Source organism: Hoplias malabaricus, chromosome 17 (assembly GCF_029633855.1).
Source record: "Hoplias malabaricus isolate fHopMal1 chromosome 17, fHopMal1.hap1, whole genome shotgun sequence".
Lineage (NCBI taxonomy): Eukaryota > Metazoa > Chordata > Actinopteri > Characiformes > Erythrinidae > Hoplias > Hoplias malabaricus.
Genome location: NC_089816.1, coordinates 12,783,806 through 12,795,511, shown reverse-complemented (window position 1 = coordinate 12,795,511; position 11,706 = coordinate 12,783,806). Strand labels below are relative to the sequence as shown.

The 11,706-nt window shown below is 38.2% G+C and overlaps 1 protein-coding gene across 1 annotated transcript in view; it reads right to left on the bottom strand.

Moving 5' to 3' along the window:
• Positions 1-985: 985 nt before the first annotated feature.
• celsr1b (cadherin EGF LAG seven-pass G-type receptor 1b) overlaps positions 986-11,706 on the bottom strand; it is a 63,508-nt gene continuing 52,787 nt past the window's right edge. Inside the window, exons 24-35 of the mRNA XM_066648865.1 lie at positions 11,231-11,431; positions 10,954-11,128; positions 9,439-9,551; positions 9,217-9,296; positions 8,778-8,904; positions 8,457-8,582; positions 8,129-8,265; positions 5,906-5,994; positions 5,392-5,535; positions 4,625-4,837; positions 3,527-3,800; positions 986-2,948 (exon numbers count right to left, since the gene is read on the bottom strand). Coding sequence (XP_066504962.1) covers positions 2,924-2,948; positions 3,527-3,800; positions 4,625-4,837; positions 5,392-5,535; positions 5,906-5,994; positions 8,129-8,265; positions 8,457-8,582; positions 8,778-8,904; positions 9,217-9,296; positions 9,439-9,551; positions 10,954-11,128; positions 11,231-11,431 — 1,704 coding nt within the window. The 3' untranslated portion in view covers positions 986-2,923. The remainder of the gene's footprint in view (positions 2,949-3,526; positions 3,801-4,624; positions 4,838-5,391; positions 5,536-5,905; positions 5,995-8,128; positions 8,266-8,456; positions 8,583-8,777; positions 8,905-9,216; positions 9,297-9,438; positions 9,552-10,953; positions 11,129-11,230; positions 11,432-11,706) is intronic.

Below are 11,706 nucleotides of genomic sequence, written 5' to 3'. Positions count from 1 at the left end.
CATTCGATTGGAAGTTTACATTCATTCATTCATTTTCATAACTGCTTTATTTCAGGTTTGTGGAGGCTTCAGGTTTGGAGACACACACTGGAAGGAGCTGTTGTGTATTTCATCAGGGGTGGTGTGGTGGATGATGAATGAAATTCTCTGGCAGACACCGTCTAGAGTTTTAAATTCATTTTTATTTCACAAAAACCAACCAAAAAAAAGGCTGGGAGATAATCAGATTAATTTCATTCATCTCTCCCCTTCAGTCTAAAACTGCTCACTTATATAGGTTGTGTTCTGTCTACATAAGGTAATGGTACAGTGTCTTGTTTATATCTGTCCTGCTACTTCCAGGAAAGAAGCTTAACATTACACCCAATTTTCATGGAGACAAACCCCTATATATACATTCAGAACATTTTTATTTCTCATTCAGAACATTTTTATTTTATTTATTACCAGCAGCAGCATGGTGTGGTAAACCTGATCAAGGACTTGAAGCAGTGTCAGAAACTCCTCTGCTGCCCAAAACAAAGAAGCTAAGCTAAGTTTTAAATGTATTCTGGTTCTTTACAGACTTCATATCTGTTTGTTTTATATAGGTTCGTTTTATATAGGTATTTTGTTCACACTGTGTTCATTCCTCAAACAAACGGCTGCAGAATTTGTTTAGAAACTAATTGAGACCAACCTGCTCAGACGGTCTCGGTCCACTTTTTTTTTGGGTGCACATCAGAATATAAAAATTAAGCTTTTACACTTAACAAACAGAGCAGTCACACCAGGGCACATTTAAATTGAACCAAAGCTGACAAGTATGAACAAACCCTAGGAAGATTCTGTCTTTAATGTCATTGTAATTAATTTTAACAATTGTTGCCTTTTTTAGTAAACAAGGGTTAGACTTACATATTGGTCTGTGAAAAATGCTGATAAAGATTTAGGAAAAAAATTAGATCAAGCAAAATAACAAACACATGTATTTATAAAACCACTCCAATATTCATTTATTTACAGCTTACATTGTTTTATTTCAGTGCCAACAAAGATATGAATTCATAGTCTTCATGTCTGTATCCAGTGTCTTTGACTGTTCACAAACTTGGAAGTGACAACTGAGTTCACTAAAATCATAAGTCATAAGAACATGTACAATTCATTTTTTAAAATACAGGTAGCGTTTAAACGTAGGTAGCTTTCAAGAAAGATACGGCTCCTTTTTCTTAGACAAATTTAATTTCAGCGTTTCATCGCTGTCCAATCAAAAACATGTATCTCCATTTTTGTGGATGTTTAGTTTACTACATCATTTTATCACAGAAGCTGTCCTTCACATCGTATGAAAATGATGAATGGACCAATAGAAATGCTCCAGAATGACTTAGAATAAAATCTTTTTTTTTTTTTTTACAATTTCTTCCACTGAAAGTTAAGAAGTTTGTTTTTTCTCCTGTTAAGTTACGTTTTTGGGAGATGTATATTTTTATTGGACAGTGACGATATGTTCAGTTATTTTGTCTTTTTCCTTGAAAAGCTAAATTTTAAAACCATAATTTTTGAAGGCTGGATTACCAACTGATGACCAGGGGGTGGGGCATGCCATTCCATAAACTGATGTTTGGCATAATTCATCCAACATTTACTGTTGGGGAAGAAAAATGAAAAGACAGTTGTGTTGGATTCATACACAGTTCATTTAACCTTGGTTCCTCTATCTGCTGTAAGGAATATAGTTAAAAGCAGTGAGTAAGATGTTTAAGGTTGAACTAGGATTAGATTAAATATAGTTTGAATATATCTGTAACATGTATATTGACTTGTCTTATTATCAACTGTCTCAACAGACATCTGCATGTGTGTCATAAGTTACTATGTTTTTAGAATGATCCGTAATGACACAACAAGGCAAACAAATCAGCCATGGGCAAAAATGGGGCACTGCAGAAATATGTGGGAAGCACTGACCTACAGAAATGCAAACAAACAAACAGATAAGTAGTCCCTGAATCAGTAAATGAGGGAGTGATGTTTATCTCTCAGTGGTCAGCAAAGCCCACTCAGACAACTGAGGATTACACAGTTTAACAGGTGTAATATCAACACTAATTCTGTAGGGCACTTGGGTATTGGCTAAGAAAAGGCGGCATAATTTGCTTCACTTAAGAACATGTCATTCTTACACATAAATTACCCTTAAACACTGTCTGGTGCTGATTATACAGAAAACATCAAACAATGAGAACAGCTTTATAGGAATATCTCATGTAATACCTGTCAGTTAGTGTATCACAGTATACTTCACTGATATGGAATGGAGAACTCCTTCATTACACTAATAGCTGAACACTGGAAGAGTCCATTATTCAAACAGATGCACACAACATTCAAGGTTCAAAATATCAATTTAAGCTGTAACAGTAAACAAAGGTAACAAAAGTAAACTTTCATTATTGGCAATTTGTTACAAGAGCTAATTACAACTCATTTTTACAAAACCCTATTAACAGCTAAAATACAAAAAAGCCTACTGTACACATTACTTACACTTCAAAAGCCATCCTTTTAAGACAGATGGAGTCTATGGAAGAGGTGTCTCAGGCACGGCTGGGCTTTATCACACAGTCTTTCATTACTGTTGTCTGCCCTCAATGCAGTCCAATGGTGTAACATTAAATGGACAACACCATAAATACGTCACCCCATAGAAGTCCTTAAACCATGTATTGTGGCCAGAACCGTCCTTTGTCTCAAGTAACGATTTACAACTGCTTCCCTTTTTTCTTAGGCAGGTAGAGCAATGTCCTGAGGCTGTACTTCTCTCCATAGCAGTGTAGAGGTCTGTGGTCAGTGACTGTCACCTACAGAATCACTGTCCTCCTCTGGAACAGCTACATATTTGATGCTACACTCTTCTCTTATGAATTCCTCAGCTTCATCAGATGGAGGTTTCATTGCTACCACTAGGAGAGATAAAGAGAGAGACAGAGATTAACTGCAAAAAACAAAAGAAAATGTCCACAGCAGAGATGGGCAAAAAGGATTTTGTTTATATTTCTGAGCACATTGTGGATACTGTCTCTACTTAAATAACACTGACCAACTACAAGTTTCATTACAAAGAGAGCATAATCAGTCCTGCTGAACTGGATTTAGTGCAGTGCAGTGCAGTGTGTGAAACGGGGAACAGAAACACTATATTCAGTGGGTTTCGACAGTTTTTAAAAAATGTGGTACTACTAGTGCATCGCCTCTGTGTCATAATATAGTGATTTCTAAAATAATTTTTTTTGTTTTAAGTATATAGTGATATATGTGCCCCATGGCCCAGCCCTAGTCCATGCACATATAACCTATGCCAGGTAATGCAGGGCAGAGCGGGATGTAACATTTCCTGCTATTGCCTCTTTAACTCAAACTTTAATATACAATACTCGCAATCATTAAAATTTTAAATACTGTAAAAAATAACACCTGTCATTTAAAAACAGGGAAAAGTACCCAAAATTTTGCATATCCCTGAATCGTAAAAGTAACTCACTCAGACTCAGTCTCTTCAGCTGCGAGGGTGGGGCCTGTGCTGAGCTCCAGGGTGACCCCGTTGAGTGTGGTAGTGAGTGGAAGAGCTGGGGGTTTGATGATGATGCTGTGGCTCTCAGGGCCTGAGCGGAGAGCCTCAGTGGACTCCTGAGACGGACTTTTACACCTGACTGTGGGAGTGGGGGGGTTATAGTCACTCAGTTTCTCTCGCAAAAGGTTCTTCATGTTCTTGTCTGTTAGTGGGGGAGGGTAGGTGATTTTGTTCTTTAAAATGCCTGTGAAGACGACGGAAAAAAGAAGAATAAAGAAGAGTGGAGGAACGAGGGGAAAAAAAAGATGCATCTTGGAACCTACTCCTGAAATTCACAAACATGGAAGTCGAAGATGAAAATCTATGCTGGAAGAACAGGGTGGCCTTGCCCTTAATAAACGTAACACCCTTGCACCTTGCAGGAGCCTTAACGTGCAATCCTCATAGACACCATCAATGGGAAACCAATGGTCTACAAACTGAGCAAATTCTTTTGAATTCCAGTTTTTGAGTTTCAGGAGTCAGAGTCTAGGTCTGTGGTAGAGCCAGCAGTGCATTGACACCACCGATGACAATGAACAAATGAATTGCAAAAATCCATAGAGAACCTAGACTTTAATATTTAGAAGTCACAGTTAATACATGAGCCAGTGCTTAGACGGCTGCAGCAGGCTGAACCTCCTATGTTGTGTATTTGATTGAAAGTCTTTATTTTTTTTATTTTTATATATTTTTTTTTTTTGCCAATTTTCTGAAATGGGAAGTAATCAAAAGCACAGACTTGAGCTTTTCAATAAAATCCACTGTAAATGTAGTTAGTAGCAGCAACGCGTCAATAACCAAAGACTTCTAAGCTTGAATGCACAGTGTTGTATAAATAACACGAGGATTTAATTTTTTTTCCCTTTTTTGTGGTGTAGAAAAAAGGAAGTGTATAACACTGTTCATGTGACTGAGGAGAGCAGAAAGCAGAGGGAAGCTCTCTTCTTTGTGCTTCTCATGTACTCCCTAGAGCAATATGTACTCTGATCATTAAACTTCAGAAGAGTATTGGTATTGATGTTTGACCTCTCCTGGGCAGCTGGTTGCTGCTGGGCTGGCTTGGTGGTCCTTCACTCTGAGAGAGATCTCCGTTATGGCTGAGTTTGTTGGCTTCATGTAGCTCCACATTCGCCTTGGTCTCCACTTTCAATTTTTCTGGACCACCGGTTCCCTCACTCTCACTGGCTGTGGGAAGCTCCACTGGCCAATATGGCTTCATGTGATTGGAAACAGCATCAACTGTAAAAATTCAAAGTATAGTCAAAAGTAAAAGGTTTAGGAGAAACTAAAGTCCAAGTTGGAAGTTGGCACTTTGAGATAATCAGTTAATTCAGTTAATTCTGTAGGTATTCCTGTCAACTGAAAATTAGTCAACGTAAATTATGAAAACATTCCAAACATTTTAAATGGCAGCTAACTCCTATTCAAACTGGTAACGGGATTATTTTCATGTGGCAGACATGGTGCGGGACGGCTTTACTACACAAAAACCTGCCTTGTTTCTGATATGGCATGAGGAAAAAAAACCCCCACAAGATTATTATTTTCACATCATTCATTCATTAAGCTATAAGCAAAGATATTCAGACATTTTATACAAAATGACCAGCAATCCCCAGTCGTCATGTGTCTTAAATGATTTTTATGTAATTTGTTTAATAATGAAATAGTGGGAAATCTGAAAAAGAGATGTTTTCTTAGAAAGATCAACAGTTTTTTCTTAGAATTCCCTACAAACACATCTCTGTCATTAATGAATTTTAAATGTAATTTACACGACAAAACTGTTGTACCTTTGGGAGTGCTGTGAAGGGGACTCCTCTCGTTATTCCACTTTTGCTTGGAGCTCCTCTCCTCCTCTTCACTGTCAGACGAGCGAGAGGAAGCATATGAGCTGCTGTGCTCATCCACCGAGAGCTCACTGTCTGACTCTGAGTCTGAACAACACAAACACACATACAACTTTAGGAGATAAGATTTAAAGTGTATATAAGTGCATTTAAGTTCTATAAGTTATATTTAAACTACATTATTATAAAACAAACTTGGCAACTGTAGCAAACTTCACAAACACACTGCAACTTGAAGAATTATTTATTTAGATTATTATTAAATATACATGAATATTGAACATTGGTGTATTATATTATAGTAAAAAGTGATACATACAAGCAACGTGTTGCACTTCCATAAAACAAAAAGCTATTGTTTAAATTAAAGCACAAGACTTTGTCTAAGCTATAAAAGTATCCCTGGTTAAAATGACCTATTAAGAAACACGTAAACTGGGGATAACTCTTTCCATACCTTCTCCCCTCTTGCTCTTTCTGAAGAATAATGAGTTGTTTTCCTCATTGCTTCTCATTTTCCTACCACTGGGGGGCTTCTGCTCCCCCCTAAAAACACAGACATGCAGGTCATTGGGGACATGCTAACATCAGTGCCAACAGCTTAACGTAAAATTCCTGAAACATCTAAACATGTTTCAAAGTGCTGTTAAAACTAAGCAAAAACAAACGACACTTGTTGGTCTTACTGCTGAAACTGTGGATTCTCTACTGATAGCAACAGTAGTCTCAATTACCCTTCCATTTTCATACTTACATAATGAACTCCCAAAGCAAACAAAAGTCATTCGAACAGTCATATTTCATTCTGAACTGCATTACCAAAGCAGCTGCAGAAACAGCTGCAAAGCAGACATTTCATTCATCAGCCCTGGGTTAATTCTGAGTATTTTAAAGTATCATATTCTCTGTGAATTCAACTCTTAGGCCTTATTAGCAAAACTGATTAAGACATGCTGACAATCACAGGGGTCACACTGAGAAGTGCTTGTCCTACTGAAAGGAGGAAGCAGCGGAAGAAGAAAAGCTGGTCCTAAGAAAACAATCTCACACAGCTGCTACCTCCTCGTTTACACTGTCACTATGAGACACGTACTGGAGCCATCACTGACATTACAAAAATTCTTCACGTCAAATCCCTTATTGTGGATTAAAAAAGAGAAAAATCTACTTGTCAAAGTTTGCATTCCTTCAGCACATGATGTTGAATAGGTGAGGTATGACCGTCTTTTTAAAATGCTATTAAAGAAAGTTTTTTCTTTTGGCAGTGAGGGTTACGTTTAGTTCTGAAGGGTTGAGCTTGTTAACACAGTCACTTCGGTTACCGCTGTGTTTCTCTTCTCTCTCTTTATACTTTTTTATTCTCATTACAAACATACACTGGCATACAGTGAAATTAAATGTGCATTTTTAGGGCTAAGGTGCAACATGCCATACATGCTAAGGTATTAGTGTCCAAAGTTTCTCAGTCAGCAATTTAAAGGCCATACAGACCTTATGTCATATCATAGTAGTAATGCAGTAATTCACATCTCCAATTCCATCCAATTTATGCCCAATTTTCTAAACAGCCAAATTAGACGCTTTTTGGGTTGAAATTTATATATTGTCGCCGTCCAATGAAAAACATGTATCGCAAAAATTGCAACTTTACAGGAGAAGGAAAAAAACATTTCTACTGGTCCATCCATCAGGAAATATCTTTTCCCCCCATTTATTTATTGGATTTTATAACACAAAAGTATCCAACACATCTTAAAATGGATGATATACATTTCAATGGCAGTAACGTATTGTGAGGAAAGATATTCTGCTACTTCCAAAACAATATACATAAATATAAAAGCCTAAACAAAGAAACACAATTAATAAAGAAATAAATAGATTAAGAAATAGAAAAAAACGGGGTGTCAGCTGAGCTTAAATAATCAATAAGGCCAAGTAATCTGTACAAAAGAGAAAACTCAGTCTGGAATGGGAGAAATATTTGCCGTCCTTACAAACTGAAGAAATGGATCCCATATTTTCTCAAACTTAGCAGACCAACCACTTAATGAAAATCAAATTTTCTCCAACTTAAGAAAGTGAAGTGTGTCTTTTATCCAATGAATATAAAAAAGGGGCCCATCAGAAACATTAACACTGTGAAGGAAGGCTGCTGTGTTCAAATAAAGTAAATTGAATATCAACAAAAAGGGAGATACACGTTTTTCATTGGACATACATTCATTCATTCATCTTCTTTTCCACTTGATCCATTTCAACGTCATGGTTTCTTTGGACAGCAACAATATATTTAACCCACAACTCCACAACATTGGGACAGATGCCACACAGTTTATCTCTTCTACTGAATACTCTATTCACCCTGCAATAAATGTAGCTCTTTATTAACTAGCAAGCAAATATTTTCCAACCCACTCCACCAAAAATATGTTGATTCTAACCATGTCCAATTCCAGACATTCCCAATTTCATACTACTTAATATATGACATTTTTTTCAGAAAATGTAATATCATTTTATTAATAATATTATAATTAACATTACATGTTATGTAAATTATATTATTGATTCTGTCATTGTCACGTTATTTTGAATCTGTAACAGCACAAGGTCACATGCTGTCATTGATGTGAAGCACTGAGTCATTCCTCTTGTGGAGAAAGATATTGAATTCTACCTGAGTGTGTAGGCGAGGTAGCTGCTGCTGTGGCTTTTTCCTGATCTGACTGAGGTGTCCAGTGAGACGGTGGATTCTCCAATCGGTGTCCGGTACACACAGCCATCCTCTGTGTATGTGTTACCATTCAAAGAGCGCTGGACACACATCGAAATAAAGCTCTGTCAGAGTCTTATCAATCACTTCCATAAAACCAACAATGGATTCATTAATATTACATTAATTACATTAGTATTATCTATAGCATCTGAATCAGCATTTCTCTGTTTTATAAATACAATGTAATGTGTACAGAGTATTCTCTAACACATACTGTAGTCAAACTCACAGTGAGCAGAGTGGCGCGTGTGGTGCTGGACTCCTCCACAGACCCTTTCTTTCCAGTAAAAACACTCTTCAGGTTGTTTCTCACATCTTTATTTAAGATGCAGTGGAAGAAGAAGATGCAGATGCCCTTAAAAACAGAGAAGAAATAAGCATACACACTTAATGTTCTCGATTAGAACATATCGTGAGTCCATTTTGTTTCATACCCTGTACACCTAGAAATAAACCAACACTGGAATGTCAATACCATTTTTACACAACAACCTGTGTTTTGAAGCCATTTGCTTTAGTAACTTAGCCACTTGTAACTTGTTTTTTCTACCTGAATGCAGCTGAGGATGGCGAATAGATAGTGGAATGTGAGAACATCACTGTTGACAGCCATCAGGCCCAGCAGCCAGGTGGCGCTGATGAGCAGCAGTAACAGGAAGGCCACACGCAGAGCAGAGCTGAAGGAATGAAGACAAAAATAAGGTTGTAATTGAACTTTGAGTTCCTGCCCCTCGTCCCAGACCTGTATTTTACTCAAGAGGTAAATACTATGTCCAGCTACAGAGGCACAAATATGAAAATTCATAAACATCATGCTTTTCCATCAGGTAAGTTTCATTCTAAATCTGATTAATGGAGGATGGATAAATAAATGCTTAAAGCGAATAAAAATAAAATGATAATATTCATCTAAATTGTCATTTTGTCCATACTTTTAAAGATAAAATGAACAGATCCAGTAGATACAGGGTAACAGCTGCACAACTTACATTGCTCCTGACTTCTCAAAGGTTCGCTGTCTCCGTCCACAAGAGGCTTTTGTTGCCAGCACAAATATAACAATGTTTATCTGCAAAACATGAACATTTTCATCATTTACCAGTTCCAGTCTGACCTAAATGACTGCACAGCAAGAGAATGAGTGGGAGAGATATGAAATATTAACACTGCAGGCAGACTCCCAGAAAACACAGACACACGCATACACTCACACTAACTACAAAAGTGATGGGTCCTGTAATGCTCCAAATGAGAGTGTCATGAACAGAAAGCCAACAGAAATCTGGGTTTCCATAACCTTGAGGATCCAAACCCACAGCCAGGCCTGGTGGAGAGAGAGAGGGAGAGACAGAAAGAGAGAGAGAGAGATTTAATTTGTGTTGTGTATTATTCTATAACTGATGATAGGCTTAAACTGACAGAATGACATTATAAACTATAACGTGAAGTATTTATCTGGCCTTCAGGTGGCTATTTTCTCAACAAAACACTAGAAATAGAATAGATACAACTAAAATAATAATACAATACAATGTGATTTGATGTCAGTGTGTTAGCTTAACCCTGTCCAAACCTCACAGTTACCATCAGAGATCACCAGACCTCCTCCCAGAGGTGTACTTTCTTGTACAATCTTGTCCCAAACAGAATCTAACAAGCAGCTCCTCCACACTGCCCTAACACTATTGCATCTCATCCAGCTAATGAAGGACTTCTAAAGAAGTGAATTACGTAGAGAAGGTGTGGCAAACTGGGCTTGGAAACACAGCCGGAAGGTAATTATCTAGAACTAGGAATAGTGACCACAGTGGTACCTAATTCAGCTCATGCCTTCTTAGAGACCAAAGCTGATAAAGGGGATACATTGTCTCTTTTCTATAAGTGAAAACATTTCTGGGTTCTTACTGAAATATCTGTGGTATGCTTTGGTCAAAACACCACAAGGTCAAACACTACAGCACCCTTCTCCCCCTGTCTAAACAGCCTGGTTCAGAAAATTTGTTTCAGCACCTGTTCCTTTGAGTTATAACGAGCCATAATTTGCCTCAGCACAAGCACATAGCATTACATTAGGCACAGAAACTTTTTTCTGAGGTTTTTGTTCTGCTCGCCATATTTAGTCTGTACTCTTATTTCTCTGTGCTCATTGTATTTGTTTTAAACAGTTTAACCTCTGAGGTGAGTCTCAGCATTTGATGTCAGAAGCAAATCAGAACAACCCATTTTATTTCATTTAGGCTGCACAAAAAACTTGACTGGGCACTGTTTCATAGTTGGTGGTTTGGTAGACACTCCAGATTCCCACAGTAATGTGCACAAGCACTGTGATATTAACTGAGCCCCCTCCCTTCACACCAGCAGGTGACAAAGCAACAAGCATCCAGTCATTTCCTACGGAAGAGCACAATTCAGCAACAAACGGCAAGTGACACAGCAACAGAGCAAAAAGTGACAAATTTTCTCAGTGTTGTGATGTGGTGAAGTGACATTCTAAATGATAGGCTGCAAATATTTTTTTGAACCAATCGTAGACATAGGTTCCGAAGTTTGGCCACCTCCTGCTCTCTGAATCGCCCACCCCCCAAAACAACAAGAGTGGCCTTGACACACCCCCAAGAGAAACTTGGGGCGACGTAAGCCACTTGTCACCCGCGAGTGTGAACGCACGGTTAAAAGGCTGATAAAAGCAAATTGGGACAACTCTGATATTAATTTGAAAGTCTTACCTGTGATGATGGCTGGAAAGCCCCAGCCAACAGCGTAGTAGAATCGCATGTGACCTTGGTTAATGTTGCGCATTTCAGTCAGCATGCGGTAAATGTGCAGGCCCTCCACAAACATCCAGGCAAACGTGCACATGTAGGAGTAATGCAGCAGAATCGCAACCACTGTACACACAAACTACACAAACAACAGAAACACAGTCCTCAAACATTCTTCCATGACCAAATATCCACAAATGAATACTTTGTCATACTGCTAGGTCTCTGGTTGGCTGCTCACCGGATTGTCAGTTTGGTTGATGCCAGTGAGGAAGATGAGCTCGGAGAGGAAGATGGCTGCCACCAGGTTCTTGTGGATACTGTGCAGGTTGGAGCGCAGTTTGCGGAGGATAGCGAGCAGGAGGAAGGTGATGAGGAGGGCCACCAGAGAGGCAGATACAGTGGTGTAGGTCACAACTTTCAGAGGCAAAACATCTCCATGCTATTAAAGGGTCAGTAAACAAACCAGATCAGAGAGTTGTCTGTTAGTGAGCTGGTATGCATCTGGAAAGCAGACTCATATTGCCTACTGTAAAATAAAATTCCATAACACAGATAATACAGCTGTAATCAATTCATTAAATAGTGTTTAAGGAGGAATACATATGTATATTTTAATAGCTATACAAGATCATAGTCCATATGCTTCTCTGTAAAGGTTTTTAAAAGTAAATTCCAATTTTACTCTCCTGCAATATAAGCACACCACCATGTTCA